Source organism: Lepidochelys kempii, chromosome 5 (assembly GCF_965140265.1).
Source record: "Lepidochelys kempii isolate rLepKem1 chromosome 5, rLepKem1.hap2, whole genome shotgun sequence".
NCBI classification, from domain to species: Eukaryota; Metazoa; Chordata; order Testudines; family Cheloniidae; genus Lepidochelys; species Lepidochelys kempii.
Window position 1 is genome coordinate 61,564,961 of NC_133260.1, and position 19,211 is coordinate 61,584,171.

Sequence of the window (19,211 nt, forward strand, 5' to 3'; positions counted from 1 at the left end):
GTCCAGTGGAGGGCAACAAAAATGATTAGGCGTCTGAAACACATGACTTATGAGGAGAGACTGAGGGAACTGGGATTATTTAGTCTGCAGAAGAGAAGAATGAGGGGGGATTTGACAGCTGCTTTCAACTACCTGAAGGGGGTTCCAAAGAGGATGGATCTAGACTGTTCTCAGTGGTAGCAGATGACAGAACGAGGAGTAATGGTCTCAAGTTGCAGTGGGGAAGGTTTAGGTTGCATGTTAGGAAAAACTTTTTCTCTAGGAGGGTGGTGAAGCACTAGAATGGGTTACCTAGGGAGGTGGTGGAATCTCCTTCTTTAGAGATTTTTAAGGTCAGGCTTGACAAAGCCCTGGCTGGGATGATTTAGTTGGGGATTGGTCCTGCTTTGAGTAGGGGGTTGTACTAGATGACCTCCTGAGGTCCCTTTCAACCCTGATATTCTATGATTCTAACCTATATAGAACAGAATTCAGTCTCCTCCTTTACTGTTTCTCCTTTAGTTTCTTCACGTTGTATCTATTAAATGACCCAGTATGGCCATTGTTATGTTCTTATGTTATGCACTTAGCAAAGAAGGGGGTCTGTCTGGTGGAGGCATTGGTTCGCTTTGTTATAGTCAAACTTGGCATGAGGGATCAAAGACAGCCAATCATCTCAATCATTTAGAAAGCAACACTGGTACTGTTCTAGCCCTCTGGCTGCTCATTGCTCATGCCCACCACTGTGACTATTCTTGTGTTTCCTTGTTCCTGCTGCCCCTATCTTGCACATATCTTTGCCTCAGCCCTGTCCCTGCCTGAGATCTCCCCCTTGCCTTACCCTGCTTGCTCCTGGTGATTCCAATTTTGACTCTTGGCTCTGGGCTCTCATTCCAGCTTGACTCTCAGCTCTGAGTCCCAGTGTCTGACCTCCACATGACAAGGCCCACTTTACTGAAGCCAACGTTTCTGGCAGGAAAATGGAATGAAAATCTCACCTGTCTTTACAGTTTTATGACCAGAGCCTGTGCAGCCGGATTTCAGGAGGGCTTTGAGTTTATGGCACCCGCTTTCAGATATTTTGAAGAATTTAATTAATGCGGCAAAGTGGTTTAGAAATATAGCATAAGGAGTTCTTCAGTTTATATTCATTTTTCCAAAAGCATGACCAAACACAGATTGTAATTTCTATTTCAAACCAGCCAGACCAAAAAGATTAATATCAGTGACAATAATTTATGGTAAATGAATTACCAAAATCTTTGACAATTCAAAATCCCATAATAGCTCCAGAATCTGGTAAACCACTTTCTCAGATCTCACAAGTTCTATAGTACCCTTTTGACAAATATCGGCATTATTAATCCCACAAACCGATGGACTGGAGAAAGAAAGAAATATATCTCTTATAAAATGTGGAGGAAATCTGAAAGATGATGCAAAATATCAACATCAAATGCTCCCATATTTGATATTTGCATAAAGAGAAGTATCCCACAGGTGCTAATGGGTTTTCCCTATTCAAACAGAACCAGTCAGTGGAATACGGCACTGCCTGAGGAGGGCAGAATGAAAGAGTCTAATGTTCTGTCTTGTAATGGAGCTGAAGGCCTCAAGCTTCTTGCAGGATCAGGCCCTTCATGAGGGATTTAAAACAGCAATCCTGAGCAGTCCTCCGGAGGACTGAGTCATCTATCTGCCGCCCTGACCGGGAAAACCGAGAAGTCTGCTGCTTGCCAGGGGCTAAGATTCGCGATGTGACGGAGAGACTGCCGAGACTCATCAAGCCCTCTGATCGCTACCCCTTCCTGCTTCTCCATGTGGGCACCAATGATACTGCCAAGAATAACCTTGAGCGGATCACTGCAGACTACGTGGCTCTGGGAAGAAGGATAAAGGAGTTTGAGGCGCAGGTGGTGTTCTCGTCCATCCTCCCCGTGGAAGGAAAAGGCCTGGGTAGGGACCGCCGAATAGTGGAAGTCAACGAATGGCTACGCAGGTGGTGTCAGAGAGAAGGCTTTGGATTCTTTGACCATGGGATGGTGTTCCATGAAGGAGGAGTGCTGGGCAGAGACGGGCTCCACCTTATGAAGAGAGGGAAGAGCATCTTTGCGAGCAGGCTAGCTAACCTAGTGAGGAGGGCTTTAAACTAGGTTCACTGGGGGAAGGAGACTAAAGCCCTGAGGTAAGTGGGAAAGCAGGATACCGGGAGGAAGCACAGGCAGGAATGTCTGTGAGGGGAGGGCTCCTGCCTCATACTGAGAATGAGGGGCGATCAGCAGATTATCTCAAGTGCTTATATACGAATGCACAAAGCCTTGGAAACAAGCAGGGAGAACTGGAGGTCCTGGTGATGTCAAGGAATTGTGACGTGATTGGAATAACAGAGACTTGGTGGGATAACTCCCATGACTGGAGTACTGTCATGGATGGTTATAAACTGTTCAGGAAGGACAGGCTGGGCAGAAAAGGTGGGGGAGTAGCACTGTATGTAAGGGAATAGTATGACTGCTCAGAGCTCCGGTACGATACTGCAGAAAAACCTGAGTGTCTCTGGATTAAGTTTAGAAGTGTGAGCAACAGGAGTGATGTAGTGGTGGGAGTCTGCTATAGACCACCGGACCAGGGGGATGAGGTGGATGAGGCTTTCTTCCGGCAGCTCACAGAAGCTACTAGATCGCATGCCCTGGTTCTCATGGGTGACTTTAATTTTCCTGATATCTGCTGGGAGAGCAGTACAGCGGTGCATAGACAATCCAGGAAGTTTTTGGAAAGCATAGGGGACAATTTCCTGGTGCAAGTGCGAGAGGAGCCAACTTGGGGGGAGCTTTTCTTGACCTGCTGCTCACAAACCGGGAAGAATTAGTAGGGGAAGCAAAAGTGGATGGGAACCTGGGAGGCAGTGACCATGAGATGGTCGAGTTCAGGATCCTGACACAGGGAAGAAAGGTAAGCAGCAGGATACGGACCCTGGACTTCAGGAAAGCAGACTTCGACTCCCTCAGGGAACGGATGGGTAGGATCCCCTGGGGGACTAACATGAAGGGGAAAGGAGTCCAGGAGAGCTGGCTGTATTTCAAGGAATCCCTGTTGAGGTTACAGGGACAAACCATCCCGATGTGTCGAAAGAATAGTAAATATGGCAGGCGACCAGCTTGGCTTAACGGTGAAATCCTAGCGGATCTTAAGCATAAAAAAGAAGCTTACAAGAAGTGGAAGGTTGGACATATGACCAGGGAAGAGTATAAAAATATTGCTCGGGCATGTAGGAATGAAATTAGGAGGGCCAAATCGCACCTGGAACTGCAGCTAGCGAGAGATGTCAAGAGTAACAAGAAGGGTTTCTTCAGGTATGTTGGCAACAAGAAGAAAGCCAAGGAAAGTGTGTGCCCCTTAATGAATGAGGGAGGCAACCTAGTGACGAAGGATGTGGAAAAAGCGAATGTACTCAATGATTTTTGCCTCTGTCTTCACGAACAAGGTCAGCTCCCAGACTGCTGTGCTGGGCATCACAACATGGGGAATAGATGGCCAGCCCTCTGTGGAGAAAGAGGTGGTTAGGGACTATTTAGAAAAACTGGACGTGCACAAGTCCATGGGGCCAGATGAGTTGCATCCGAGAGTGCTAAAGGAACTGGCGGCTGTGATTGCAGAGCCATTGGCCATTATCTTTGAAAACTCGTGGCGAACGGGGGAAGTCCCGGATGACTGGAAAAAGGCTAATGTAGTGCCAATCTTTAAAAAAGGGAAGAAGGAGGATCCTGGGAACTACAGGCCAGTCAGCCTCACTTCAGTCCCCGGAAAAATCATGGAGCAGGTCCTCAAAGAATCAATCCTGAAGCACTTACATGAGAGGAAAGTGATCAGGAACAGTCAGCATGGATTCACCAAGGGAAGGTCATGCCTGACTAATCTAATCGCCTTCTATGATGAGATTACTGGTTCTGTGGATGAAGGGAAAGCAGTGGATGTATTGTATCTTGACTTTTGCAAAGCTTTTGACACGGTCTCCCACAGTATTCTTGTCAGCAAGTTAAGGAAGTATGGGCTGGATGAATGCACCATAAGGTGGGTAGCAAGTTGGCTAGATTGTCGGGCTCAACGGGTAGTGATCAATGGCTCCATGTCTAGTTGGCAGCCGGTGTCAAGTGGAGTGCCCCAGGGGTCGGTCCTGGGGCCGGTTTTGTTCAATATCTTCATAAATGATCTGGAGGATGGTGTGGATTGCACTCTCAGCAAATTTGCAGATGATACTAAACTGGGAGGAGTGGTAGATACACTGGAGGGCAGGGATAGGATACAGAGGGACCTAGACAAATTGGAGGATTGGGCCAAAAGAAATCTGATGAGGTTCAATAAGGATAAGTGCAGGGTTCTGCACTTAGGACGGAAGAACCCAATGCACAGCTACAGACTAGGGACCGAATGGCTAGGCAGCAGTTCTGCGGAAAAGGACCTAGGGGTGACAGTGGACGAGAAGCTGGATATGAGCCAGCAGTGTGCCCTTGTTGCCAAGAAGGCCAATGGCATTTTGGGATGTATAAGTAGGGGCATAGCGAGCAGATCGAGGGACGTGATCGTCCCCCTCTATTCGACATTGGTGAGGCCTCATCTGGAGTACTGTGTCTAGTTTTGGGCCCCACACTACAAGAAGGATGTGGATAAATTGGAGAGAGTCCAGCGAAGGGCAACAAAAATGATTAGGGGTCTAGAACACATGAGTTATGAGGAGAGGCTGAGGGAACTGGGATTGTTTAGTCTACAGAAAAGAAGAATGAGGGGGGATTTGATAGCTGCTTTCAACTACCTGAGAGGTAGTTCCAGAGAGGATGGTTCTAGACTATTCTCAGTGGTGGAAGAGGACAGGACAAGGAGTAATGGTCTCAAGTTGCAGTGGGGGAGGTTCAGGTTGGATATTAGGAAAAACTTTTTCACTAGGAGGGTGGTGAAACACTGGAATGGGTTGCCTAGGGAGGTGGTGGAATCTCCTTCCTTAGACGTTTTTAAGGTCAGGCTTGACAAAGCCCTGGCTGGGATGATTTGATTGGGTATGGGTCCTGCTTTTGAGCAGGGGGTTGGACTAGATGACCTCCTGAGGTCCCTTCCAACCCTGATATTCTATGATTCTATGATAGAAGAGGGGAATAGATTTTCTTTGTGTGTTATAATGCTGAGTCATGGTTTGTTCTTTTGCAGCTGTACAGCCATCTACCCAGTATGGTTCTAGGGTGCAATACTACATAATTAGTAATGGCAGAATAATACTGATATGGTTCAGGAGTGAGCTGTACATTTCACCTTTCTCTGGTTCCCAATGGTCACTTCTTTCAAGTGACAGGCCTACATTTGCACTTCACCCAGGGTGGAATCCTACATTTCACCCCACTTTTAGACTGGATCATCAGGCTTCAGCACCTCAGTTTACCAACCCTTAGTACTTTGGCAATACCAGCTGGCTTTGATACATGCCATTTACATCTCTCCAGGAGCTTTGACCAGTTTGAGAATGCAGCTTGTTCAAAACAAAGTGTTATTTATCCACAGAACATAAGCAGAGAAAAAAGGCGTTATCACAACAAAAGCATAAACACACATTGTCTTATCTAAACGTAAGCATCTGCTCCTCCCTTCATTTTTCTGGGGATCAAGTTCCAGCCTGCTTTTCTGCAGACTGTCTCCCCTGTCTCATCAGAGGCTCATTTTTAACTGCTTCCAGTCTCTGTTTTAGAGTTCCCACACAAAAATGTCTTGGGATTCAAGCTGGGGTCTTTCTTACCACCTTCCCTTCCCCTGCAGAACCTGTCAGGTCCCAGTTCCATATTAGGGGAGATAAACTTCAAATTATCACCTCAATTGTATGTTTGACTATCAGTAGTCAGGACTGTCTCTGCTCATTAAGCTTTTGGTTCCAGTAATCCCAGGTTAACCAAAACTAATTTAACTTTTTGTTACCTGTTAGCCAGCAACTCAACCACCAAGTGCAGAGATATATACATAGCATCCATAAAATTATTACAGATCTTTCACATTCCTCAGATACCATAGTGCAACAGCTACCCATTATAAAATAAATAATAATAGCTCTTACATAGTGCATTCCATCCAAAGTGTTCACAAAAGAAGTTAGGAACATTATCCCCCACTTTACAGCTAGGAAAACTGAGACAGAGCAGGAAAGTGACTCATCCTAGGTGTCCCAGTAGCAGAGCAGAGAATAGAATAAATATTTCCCCATATAGTTCAAGTCTTAGTTAAAAGATATCTGTAACATGTATTGCTTTCAATCCATCTCTGACTCCTAGTGGGATGGGGACAGAATGGAAATCTCAGTGTAAGAAAATATGAAACGGAAAAAGAGCTGTCATAAATATAAAGGGAAAGGTAACCACCTTTCTGTATACAGAACTATAAAATCCCTCCAGGCCAGAGGCAAAACCCTTTCACCTGTAAAGGGTTAAGAAGCTAGGATAACCTTGCTGGCACCTGATGAAAATAACCAATGAGGAGACAAGCTACTTTCAAAGCTGGGGGGGCGGAAACAAAGGGTCTGTCTGTCTGTGTGATGCTTTTGCCAGGACCAGATCAGGAATGCTCCTTAGAACTTCTGTTAAATTAGTAAGTAATCTAGCTAGAAATGCATTAGATTTCCTTTTGTTAAATGGCTGGTAAAATAGGTTGTGCTGAATGGAATGTATATTCCTGTTTTTGTGTCTTTTTGTAACTTAAAGTTTTGCCTAGAGGGATTCTCTATGTTTTGAATCTGATTACCATGTAAGGTATTTACCATCCTGATTTTACAGAGGTGATTCTTTTACTTTTCTTTAATTAAAATCCTTCTTTTAAGATCCTGATTGCTTTTTCATTGTTCTTAAGATCCAAGGATTTGGGTCTGAGTTCACCTATGCAAATTGATGAAGATTTTTATCAAGCCTTCCCCAGGAAAAGGGGTGTAGGGCTTGGGGGGATATTTTGGAGGGAAGATGTCTCCAAGTGGTCTCTTTCCCTGTTCTTTGTTTAACATGCTTGGTGTTGGCAGCATAGGGTTCAAGGACAAGGCAAAGTTTGTACCTTGAGGAAGTTTTTAACCTACGCTGGTAAGAATAAGCTTAGGGGGTCTTTCATGTACCCTAGAGTTCAGAGTGGGGAAGGAACCTTGACAAGAGCCTTGGGTTTTCAATTTGGCATATTGAGGAATTTCCATCAGACTCTTGGCAAATGACTAGATAGGTCATCAGAAAGATAGGTAAATGAAATAATAAAGCTCCAAATATCAAATAATTAATGTCTAACCAGCAAGCTCTCTGAGATTTAGTGAGTGGAACTCTAAATCTTTCTCTAGTCTGACAGCTAATATGTCAACAGGCTTTATTAGAGTTTCATTTTCATATAATTAACAGGAGCCACTTTCTTTGTTAAACAAGATGATCTGTGGGAAACAGCAATGTATTTATAAAACTAAGTAAGATTTTAAATAAGTCTGACCGACAGTGCAGGATTCTCAATCAGTCTTCTGTGACTTTGGTTCAGCAGCCACTGATAAAGCACAGCATACACAATCTCAAGAAGTCAGTTTGATATTTAAAGTTTACAGAGCACTGACTGACAATAAATGTTTACTTCTAGTGCTGTTTCATGGCTGGCAATGGTTGTGTTTATTTTTAAATCCTAATTGCACAGCTAAATGTAAAATAGCTTTTGGTAGAAACAGCCCAGGAGCCAGAATATCTTTATAGTCCATATGGTTGTAAAATTTATTGTGGATTACCCTTAGGCACACATCAATCAGTAAACTGTCATCTTTGCATTTTCTATATTGACGAGCAGGACAGCTGAACTTTCTTCTCCTCCTCTTTCTTTAAGTTATTTTTATATCAGGACATTTATTTATAGCAATCTAAAAGCAAAGATCACAATAAGGGAAAATGCATCTGATTTCTTTCCAGACTACTATCTGGGTATTTTTCTTTATTATTAAATTACAGTTTTCAGCTTAAATCATGTTATAGGGTACTGTGCCTATGCCATTGTGGTTAAATTAAGAGACACATAATACAAGTGGTCTTTTGGATGAGATGTATATCCAAGGTTCTGACCCACTTGCAGTAATTAAAGATCCCATGGGACTTTTTACAAGAATAAGAGTGTCTTGACCAATTCCAGACGGGGCCTATCCATGAGTCCATTTCAAAAGGATATGATATTCTTCTTCCCTTCCAGCTCTAGACAACTGCATAGTTTTGCTGCATGCTCCTAAATATCTGGTTCATTCCACCCCAGGGATGGTTGCATTTCAGTGTGTTTGTGTGAATGATTCCTCTGGCCACAGTCCTGTGTTCCCACATCCACAAGCAGCTGGGCCCTGAATCGCAGTAGAATTAGCACAGTTCTTCTGTGCAGGGTAATCAGGTAGGTGGCAAGCCTGAGAAAGGTGGCCAGGCTGCAATCATTGTAGACCACAGAGCTGTGTTCTGTGGGGATCAGGACACCATCTGCAGCAGCATCAAGACGGTTTTGTGTCTGTGAATAGACAGAGGTATAATTTATACACACACAAATATCTTCCATCTCTGTGCAAAGCCCAAGTCCTAATTCTTTGTGTGGGAGCTCTTCACAGGCCAGGGAATGGAATCTTCCTCACAGGTGATTCTAAAGCAGCTGCATGTGTGGAGATTAGTAGTGGACCCACATAGCTGCTCAGATACCATGATGATGGACCAGCATAAGAACCTTGAGGTAATCAAGACAATTATGCAATATGGTCCCCGTTTTTCACTATGACAGTAAGTGAGAATTGTAAACAAGCAAGGCCTTTAAAATGAATAAGCTTCTCGTACATGAAGAGGTCACTACAGAAGCAGACCTGATATCAGAATCTGTCCACAGTAAGGTAAATGAAGCCTTGATCCAAGGCCAAGTTTTATTTGGATTGATTTTCTTTATTGACAAAGGTAAGCTAACAAAAGAGACATTAACCAGAACAAGTACAAATTGTGCAAGTCCAGAACAGCTACCAGTTCTGACCACACTATGCATTATGGAACAGTTCTGCATTAAAACTACATTGTTTCATTGTTGTTCTGTTGGGCTTTATGCAACTGTGTGAGTAAAGTTAAGATGAAGTATTGAACGTCTCACGGGACTGGTAATGGGACATAAGGGGGTTTACTTCCAGGTTCCCAGTTCAAACCCAGTCAACATCAGTAATTACTAGAAATGTTTTCCATTTGAAGGCTGTTAAGGGGTCTTATGTGAAAAGAGTTCGGGATCTCAGTCCAGTTTCCAATGGAAAAGTGTCAGCATTAACCAAACACACACCATCACAATTGACATCAATTAGCACCCTACAGAGGCGCAAGGGCTGAACTACCCCTCTCAAAGGAAGAGATTGTCACTCTAGGTAGGGGCTGAGGCATAATGACAGGACAGAGAGAGATAGCTTGCACAGCTACTGCCCAGACTGTACTTGTTCTGCAGATAAACAGCAGACTCTAGTCTTCAGGGCTGTCAGACTGGCATTTTTTAAAAATAAGAACATTGTGATACGGTGTTTGAAGGGCCGGCTGCCTAGCAGTTAGCATACCTGACTTCCAGCCCATGGTTTCTCTGACCAGAGAGCAGGGGTGACTAGTTCCTGACCTTAGGCTGGGAATCTTCTGGCCTTCACCTGAATCTGGGCCTCAGCCCTTAGTGGGGGGGTGTAGTAGTGAGACCCCAGCCCTCCCTCTCTACCATGACCTAGCCCAGGGCCCCGTAGGAAGCAATGCCAGTAGGATCCTCTGAACGGAGAATTCAAGTCCACTGCCCTGGGCTACTTCCTACCTATGTCCCTTCAGTTTGCGGCATAGCCCCTATCGTCCAAACAGTCTGTAGTGGCTCAACTTGAGAAGCGCCCCCTCGCAGAGCTTCTGCTGCATCCTGCCACAGCCTCAAGTCCTCTGAGCAGGGTGGATGTAAGACCCACAATGTCTTGAAAGTCAAAATAGTAAAGTTCACTCACTGCTGGATGCTCCCTAGTCTCCTCAACAGTCTCTCCCGGTCAAGAGTGCTTCTCCTACAGCAGCTGTCCTGTCTGTCAGGCTTGTAGTGATGGCTCCCCTCCAGTAGAGAGGCAGGACTATCTTCAGCCTCTTCACCAGTCAGCCCTAAACTGAGCCAGCTTCTCTCCTTTTCTTCCCCCTCCAGGCCTGCCATTGGCCTATCTGGGCCCATAGGCTCTCTTTAACCTCTTTTCTGCTAGTGAGAGGTTTCTCTGATCCATCACACACATTTACAAGAAAAATATGAAATTGTGCCATGCCTTGTATTTCTGTAACCTGCTCAGTTAGGGATGTTCCCCTTGGTCTTAATTTGACACTAAATGAAGGTATAATTATAAAACTTTATTAAATATTTCTATTATTTGTATTATAGCAGCACCTAGGAGCCCAAGTCACGGACCATGACCCCATTGTGCAAGACATTATACATCCTTTGAGCCCTACACACAGTCTATACCATCCCCTATATCACAGTCTTCTCACTTTTCATGGAAAGCCTTATCTTCTAACCAAATAGAAGTTTTGCCATTGCCTTCAGTGGAAGTCGGACTGGGCACGCGGAGAAGATGTACTATGTTTGTCCAAGGTCCACATATGTCCTATTTTGCTAGACTGTGATTTGTGTGTCCATGGGCATTCATGAGACTAACTCCTCCGTTTTCACACACCTGCACCTGCACAAGGCTTTGTCTTGTGAAGGCATTCTTATGGTTTGCATTGAATGGGTGGATGGGACGTACAAATTATTACTGTTATTCATTATTTGTATTACAGTAGCATTTTAGAGGCCTCAGTTAAGAATCTGAACCGGGTGTACTACAAGCTTGTGACAATCCCGGTCCAGGCGCCCCGAAGGAGAACAAGGGATTTAAACCCCAAAGAATAAGGAGTTGAATCGACTGATTGTATAGAATGTTTTTGTGCTATAAAAACATCTTGAGTAAGGTCTTTTATGAAAGCTTGTAATATTCTAAACTTTAATAATCGGAGGATTTGTATACAGACTATGGTTATGATTTTATGTATTTGTGAATATAGAGAACTGTGCTCATAAAGCTTTGACTGCACCTCACAGTAGGACTGTGAGTGATCAGACAGGTAGAGACACCTCCCAAGCCAGTTGTTTACATGAAACCACTTCAAGTACCCACCCATTGTCCAGCCCAAGAAAGGACAGCCATGGCCCGCTAAAGTTAATGGAAAGACAGACATTCCAGCTCTCAAATCAAGAGGAGTTTTCCACACTTTGAATAAACATGAGTCACCAGGGACCAAGAGGGAGGAAAACAAAAGGAAAAAAAGCCTTTAAAAAACAGACTTGTGCCTGTGGTTTGACATCCAGAAACTGAGGGACAGTCACTTGGCAGACTCTGTACATGAATTGCTGGATCCTCCCTATGGCTAAAGGGTATGCTGGGAAACGGTTCAAAGGCAATAGGTAACTTGTATTAGAAAAGAGATTTTTATCTCCTATGGAAGCATAAAGTCTGAGGTTGTGTCCATAATCTGTATGTTTGCTTTCCCTTCCTATTTCATCTCTGAATCTCTGACTTTTCTATTAAATAAACTTTTTGTCTGTTTTTACCCCAGGCAGGTCTCTGTTGTACAAACTGTGTGGAGTGTGTCCCCCAAAGTGAAGTGATGACTGTCAGGCTGGTTTCACACACTGGGGGTGATGAACCAGAGGGGGAACAGTCAGGGTGTGTGATAGTTAAGAACTTGAGAAGGACAGATTTAGGGAGACTCAGGACTGAAGGGCTGTTGGTTTCACCCTGCAAGGAGTAATAAGCTCGTAAGACCTTGGGTGAGACCTTGTGCTTGTGGGGTGGCTATTGGTGTCAAGGAATTAAACCAGAGCTGCACAGAACAAAGGGCCCTAAGATTACTGGACTGGCAGTGACAGAAAATCTTATTCGTCTAGGTGATCTCCAAAGCATCACAGTGCTGTACAAACAGATAAAATAAGACCGTCTAGGCTCCAGAGAGCTCAAAAAAATCTTTCTGAACAAAGGGAGTCGCATGTCACTTTGCGCAATGTAGCTATGTTATTCCCACAATCAATAGGGTGATAAAGGTGATATTTTCTCTTGCAGAACAGGTCTCTATCGTTATCAGCTTCTCCCCCCATTACACTCTTGTTGCTCTATGACTTTAGGTATTTATGTTCAGTCAATTTATAGATAGGGCCCTACCAAATTCAGGGTCCATTCTGGTCAATTTCACAGTCATAGGATTTTAACAATGGTAAATTTCATGATTTCAGCTATTTAAATCTGAAATTTCACAGTGTTGTAATTGTAGGGGTCCTGACCCAAAAAAGAATTGTGGGGGGATCGCAAAGTTATTGTAGTGGAGGTTGCGGTACATCTCTGCCTTCAGAGCTGGGCAGCTAGAGAGTGGTGACTGCTGACTGGGAGCCTGGCTCTGAAGGCAGAGATGCCGCCAGCAGCAGTGCAGAAGTAAGGATGGCATGGTGTGGTAGAATCATAGAAGATTAGGGTTGGAAGAGACCTCAGGAGGTCATCTAGTCCAACCCCCTGCTCAAAGCAGGACCAACACCCACTAAATCATCCCAGCCAGGGCTCTGTCAAGCTAGGCCCTAAAAACCTCTATGGATGGAGATTCCACCACCTCCCTAGGTAACCCATTCCAGTGCTTCACCACCCTCCTAGTGAAAAAGTTTTTCCTAATCTCCAACCTAGACCTCCCCCACTGCAACTTGAGACCATTGTTCCTTGTTTGGTTATCTGCCACCACGGAGACAAGCCAAGCTCCATTCTCTTTGGAACCCCCCTTCAGGTAGTTGAAAGCTGCTATCAAATCTCCCCTCACTTTTCTCTTCTGTAGACTAAATAACCCCAGTTCCCTCAGACTCTTCTTGTAAGTCATGTGCCCCAGCCCCTAATCATTTTCGTTGCCCCTCACTGGATTCTCTCCAATTTGTCCACATCCCTTCTGTAGTGGGGGGACCAAAACTGGATGCAATACTCCATATGTGGCCCCACCAGTGCCGAGTAGAGGGGAATAATCACTTCCCTCGATCTGCTGGCAATGCTCCTACTAATATAGCCCAATATGGTATTGCCACCTTTATTTATGTGCTGCTGCCTGCAGTGCTGGGCCCTCAGTCAGCAGGTGCTGCTCTCCTGCCACCTAGCACTGAAGACAGCAGTGCAGAAGTACGGGTGGCATGGTATGGTATTGCCACCCTTACTTCTGTGCTGCTGCTGGCAGAACGCTGCCTTCAGAGCTGGACACCAGCCGCCACTCTCTGGCTGCCCAGCTCTGAAGGCAGCGCAGAAGTAAGGGTGGCAATACTGTGACTCCCTTAAAATAACCTTGTGACCTCCCTGCAACTCCTTTTTGGGTCAGGACCCCAATTTGAGAAACACTGGTCTCCCCCGTGAAAGCTGTATAGTATAGGGTAAAAGCATACAAAAGACTAGATTTTACGGGGGAGACCAGATTTCACAGTCCGTGACATGTTTTTCATGGCCGTGAATTTGGTAGGGCCCTACTAATAGATTAATCTGCTTCTTTAAAAGGTTTATCAGCTAGTCACATTACTCCATCATCTAGGCGGATTTACATGAATGATTATTATCATGGAGCTTGTATACTACAGAACCAGGGCAAGAAAAAGGGAAACTGTTATTATTCCAAAAAGAAAAGGAGGACTTGTGGCACCTTAGAGACTAACCAATTTATTTGAGCATAAGCTTTTGTGAGCAACAGCTCACTTCACGAAAGCTTATGCTCAAATAAATTGGTTAGTCTCTAAAGTGCCATAAGTCCTCCTTTTCTTTTTGCGAATACAGACTAACACGGCTGTTACTCTGAAACCTGTTATTATTCCAGTACTCTTGATGTCAAATTTTGATCTTACTGTAACTATTGTAAGATGAAAGTGTAACATGCAGCATATTTCAAACCTAATGTACACTGGCCAGTCTTCAGCCTCATTCAGACATTACCCTGTATTGTGTTTTTCTGGACAGGAGCCAAGCTTTCCTTCCTGCAATTCCCATGATTCCTGGAAACAGAGTGAATCTTCTAGAAAACCGGGTGTCCAGTCAGGAGAGGACCACAGCTGTTCTCTTAGATCAGGCCTTTCGAATCAAAGATGACATTGTTTCTTATCTTCAAGGAAGTAAGGGCCATCAACAGGGGGAGGCAACAGCACGACAACTGCTGGAAAACCACATACAGACTATTACAAGCATAGTTAAGAAGCTCAGCCATGATATAGAGGTAGGTCTGCATTTGTTTTTGGAGCTGGTGGGATTTGTTGCATCTCTAGTTTCCTATGATTCAGTCAGGACCAATATATTTTTCAACTATAGAAAGATACTTAATATTGTATAAGCAGCTAATATTAATATATCTTTGCTCTCCCTGGGAGGCCAGCTACCCACTTCTGCCCCAGTTACTGAGCATGGTACAGTTCTCAGAGGATTTTTGGCCTTCTTAAAAGGTTAGATTTTCTCCTGTGGCTAAGATCTGCCTCAGCAGGGACATCAGGGAGCTAATTACAGTTCCCTGATTCCCGTATGCAAGGAGCATTTACAACTGGCCAGATATGGACAGATTCAGGCCCCATTTTGTTTCCAGAGTGGCACAAATGGCCTGGAAAAGGGAAATAATTTGGCCCAAAGACTCTGCTCATGAGAAGTTGGAACATGCTTGGACTTGTTAAAAAACACATGGAGACATAGCATACAGGTTGGCCTGATGAACAAACACACCCATAGTTGTTTAGGGCTTTGTGATGGGGTGAATTTCTAAAGATTTGTATCCAAACCCTTTAGGGATGGATATCTTTCAGGATCAAGTTTTTCATCAGATTTCTAATCTGTCATTATTTCAGCTGGACCAGGGAACACCCTCTCTCGCCCTCTAGGAGTGCTTGCAGTTCCATGTGAAACCAGGAAATGCAGAGGCTTGTGAAAGTAAAAATAAAACAGTTAATAGAGCTTAAGACTGTGGTAGTTAAATGAGAAGACTGAGAATTTTAAACTATTGAACCCTTAAGAAAAGCTAACAATAAAGTTCTCAGTGGCACTCACCAGAAATATGGAGGATTGATAGCAACTCCAAGATTAATTGTACTGAAATTTTCACTTAAAATTCCTCTGTTCCACACTTCAGCACTTGAATTTGGTCTCCAGATTTGCTGCAGCCTAGCTTCCCAGCACACCAAGACAACAATGCCATGGGGAGACCTTGAAGTACTGGTGCCTTAACTAAAGGGCACTTGGTTCCTTCAGTGCCACTGCCTCAGCAGTCCTGCACCCCAGGCAGCTGTGCTGGAGGAAGCCAGTGTCTCTGCACCAGGGCACTAGAATTTGAAGGTTTCCCTGGCATTGCTACCTCAGCTCCGTGGAGCAATAAAGCAACAGAGACCTTTGATAGGGCACTTCAAGCCTTGGTGCAGAGCTCCCTCACAACCCAGGCCACTTGGATAGCACCCATCCCTCCATCCAGGCATCGACAAACAAACCACTCATCTTCCATCCCGTATGCTCACTGACCCACCTTCATTTCCCCTGGTGCACCATCAAAATTGTACTGAGACAATCCCTTCCCCAAAGAGCTTACACTTTATTTGTTCTGTTTATAAAGTGCCTAGCAAAAGGGGGGACCTGGTCCATAATGGGGGCTGGTAGGTGCTCCCACAATACAAACATTATTAATTATTATAAGGAGCTGGGGTGAGCATACATATGCTTAAAATCTTCATAAATTATAGCCTTAAAAAAAAAGGTATACAAATCAAGTAATTTACCCTCCACCCCCAAAATCTGAGTACTTTAAAATTGTTAAAATCTTGGGGTATTCTGGAATTCATTTTTTTAACTCCACCACAAAATGTAATAGTTACTATTAATTCAGATCTTGGCAAAGGCAACTGATAGGAAGAATTTAAATTAACAAACTGTTCCCAGAACCATCCTGACATTTTGATGACATCATTAACGATGCTCAGCAAAAGAAGTAACCACAATACAGTCATCAAACAGTTCTGGCTGGTGTTGCATAAGAAACAGCAGGACAAACGCAATCAGTGTCATATGGAAAACAACAAAACCATTAGTGAAAGAAATGCTTAAAAATGATTGAACACTGACTTTGACCAGCATTGAAGAGCTTTCACAGGTGCAGTTATTTGAATATATTTCACTTCCCCAAGGTTGGCAAGTTGTGGGAATTTAATACTGTTTGGAGTCCAGGGAATTAGATGAAGAACTGGAGTAGTGATTTCTCTCAATAAATAGGATATTGGTGCTTTCCATCTTAATAAACGAAAGAGAAATACTGCTTTTGTCAACCAAAGAGCAGGTGTCTTTCATCGAACATTTCATCTTTGTGAGTTTATCACACCACATTTGCCTTGTTAGGCATACTACAAATGAATCATTTGAGCAGTGCTAATGCACTTGATCTTTTGAGAATAACATTTTTCTACCAAAGAACAAAAATAAATGTATAGTCAGGGCTCACTATTTCGGATGCATGCCACGTGCATTGTCACTAGAGCTGTGAAGACAGAATGAAAAGATTGTCATTACATTTTGCTCTCCAAATTTCTCAGCCCCCTCAGTTCTCCCATGCGCCATCTCTCTCGGGCCAATGCTAGAATGCCTCCTTCTGCTGCAGAGATGGTAAAGAGCTGATGTAGCGGCCACTTACGTTAGGGGTATCTTCTGGTGGAAGTAGGGCCCTGATGCCTGCCCTATGACCGCTTTGCACCAATCTAAGTGGTATAAAAAGAGCCACAGGGCAACGATAAATCAGGCCTATAATTTTTTCTGACTGTTTGACAGTGCATTAAAACAAGTCAAAAAAATTTCTGGTTTCAGAGTAACAGCCGTGTTAGTCTGTATTCGCAAAAAGAAAAGGAGTACTTGTGGCACCTTAGAGACTAACCAATTTATTAGAGCATAAGCTTTCGTGAGCTACAGCTCACTTCATCAGATGAAGTGAGCTGTAGCTCACGAAAGCTTATGCTCTAATAAATTGGTTAGTCTCTAAGGTGCCACAAGTACTCCTTTTCTTTTTAAAAAAATTTCTGTTAACTCTCAGAAATACATGGGATGAGCTCAGACAGTCAGGGATTCAGAACAAGGGCCATGTGTCTTTCATCTATATCACTTCAACAATGCAACCAAAGTCAGCTCAATATCTGCAATGCATCACAAAGGCTGCCTTCAAAACTTTTGCTAAGTTCTGATAAAACTGTACCCAGCTTCAATAATAATTTTACTGATTTAAAAATGTTGCATTAAGCACTGCGTGTTTGAAGAAGCTCCAAGAACTTGACAACAGGCAAATCTCAAATTACTCTGCTTTTACATAGAAGGCTTTACTCAGCTCTAATCAATGGATAGCTTGAAAAGTCTGCTACAGTGTTTGCACAGTATGGGAGTTTTCAATGTATGTGTCCTCTCTCCTGCTTAAATTGGAACTCATCCTAAAATGTTTACTCAACTCTGTTAGTTATATCAGACAGCATCAGAGGTGGGGCTGGTAGCACAGTTTCATGTTAAGGTTGCCTGCCAGTTCCCATTAGATGACCCTGTTTTCAGTTACTTACAACTTTGCCAAACCTTATCTGTTCAAGCTCAAATTTCCCATGATGGGTTTGTGCCTCAGCTTCATATACATATATATACACACCCACAACTTCAGCCAAAATGGAATAGCCACTTCTGAGAACAATGCTAATGAAAAATATGTTGTTTTTCCCATGTTAAAATTACAGAGCTGTGCTTTGGATGTATTAACTGCTATATAATGCTAAGTCTCTGGGAAAAAAAGTCAGGTCCTAGACATCTCATTGACTCATAGATTGTAAGGCACAAAGAGACCATCATGATCATTTAGTCTGTCCTCCTGCATATCGTAGGCCACAGAACTTAACCCACCCATTCCTGTAATAGGCCGATAACTTCCGCCCAAGTTACTGAAGTCCTCAAATCTTCATTTAAAGACTTAAAGTTACAGACCATCCACCATTTATTCTAGGTCAAACCAGCAAGAGACCCTTGTCCTATCCTTCAGAGGAAGGCTAAAAAAACTCAGGGTCTCTGCCAATCTGACCTGGGGAAAATTCCTTTTCAACCTCAGATATGGCAATCAATTAGACCATGAGCATGTGGGCGAGATCCACCAGCCCAACACCTGGGAAAGAATTCTTGGTAGTAACTCAGAGCCCTCCCCATCTAGTGTCCCATCTTGTAGTAATTGGAGATACTTGCTAATAGCTATTGCACATGGGCTATATGTCATTGTCAGCTCTCTCTTCATACCATCCCCTCCAAAAACGTATCAAGCTCAGTACTGAAACAAATTAGGATTTGTTTTTTGCCCCCACTACTTCCCTTGGAACTTCACGTTTCTGATGGTTAGAAACCTTTGTCTGATTTCATGCCTAAACTTCTTGATGGCCATTTTATATACGTTTGCTCTTGTGCCAATATTTGGCCTTAACTTAAATAATTCCTCTCCCTCCCCTGGTGTTTATCCTCTCATGTATTTATAGAGAGTAATCATAACTCCTCTCAGCCTTCATTTTGTTAGGCTTAACAAGCCAAGCTCCTTAAGTCTCCTCTCATAAGGTAGGTTCCCCATTCCTCTGATCATCCAAGTAGCCTTTCTCTGCACCTGTTCCAGTTTGAATTAATCTTTCTGTAACAAGGGAGACCAGAATTGCACACAATATTCCAAATGAAGTCTCACCAATGCCTTGTATAATGATAACAACACTTCCCTGTCTCTACTGGAAATACCTCATCTGACACATCCAAGTATTGCATTGGTCTTTTTCATGGCTGCATTATATTGGCTGCTCTTGATCATCCTGTGATCGACCAAAACACCCAGGTCTTTCTCCTCCTTTTGTAGCTTCCAACTGATACATCTCCATTTCATAGGAAAAATTCTTGTTAGTCCCTAAGTGCATGATCTTTCACTTTGCATTGTTAAATTTCACCCCATTTCTATTACTCCAGTTTTCAAGGTTGTTCAGATCTTCTTGTATGATACATCCCAACTTTGTGTCACCCACAAATTTTATTAGCGCACTCTCACTTTTTGTGCCTAGGTCATTAGTGAAAATGCTAAGTAAGATTGGTCCCAGCACCAGTCCCTGAGGAACTCCATTGGTAACCTCTGTAACCAAAAGCATCCCTGTAT

At 43.6% G+C, this 19,211-nt stretch overlaps 1 protein-coding gene across 3 annotated transcripts in view; it reads left to right on the forward strand.

Annotated features, from left to right (window-relative positions):
- FAM81B (family with sequence similarity 81 member B) overlaps window positions 1–19,211 on the forward strand; it is a 62,338-nt gene that overhangs the window by 12,136 nt on the left and 30,991 nt on the right. For all 3 annotated transcript variants that reach the window (XM_073346214.1, XM_073346216.1, XM_073346215.1), the window contains exon 3: window positions 14,015–14,267. In XM_073346214.1, coding sequence (XP_073202315.1) covers window positions 14,015–14,267 — 253 coding nt within the window. The remainder of the gene's footprint in view (window positions 1–14,014; window positions 14,268–19,211) is intronic.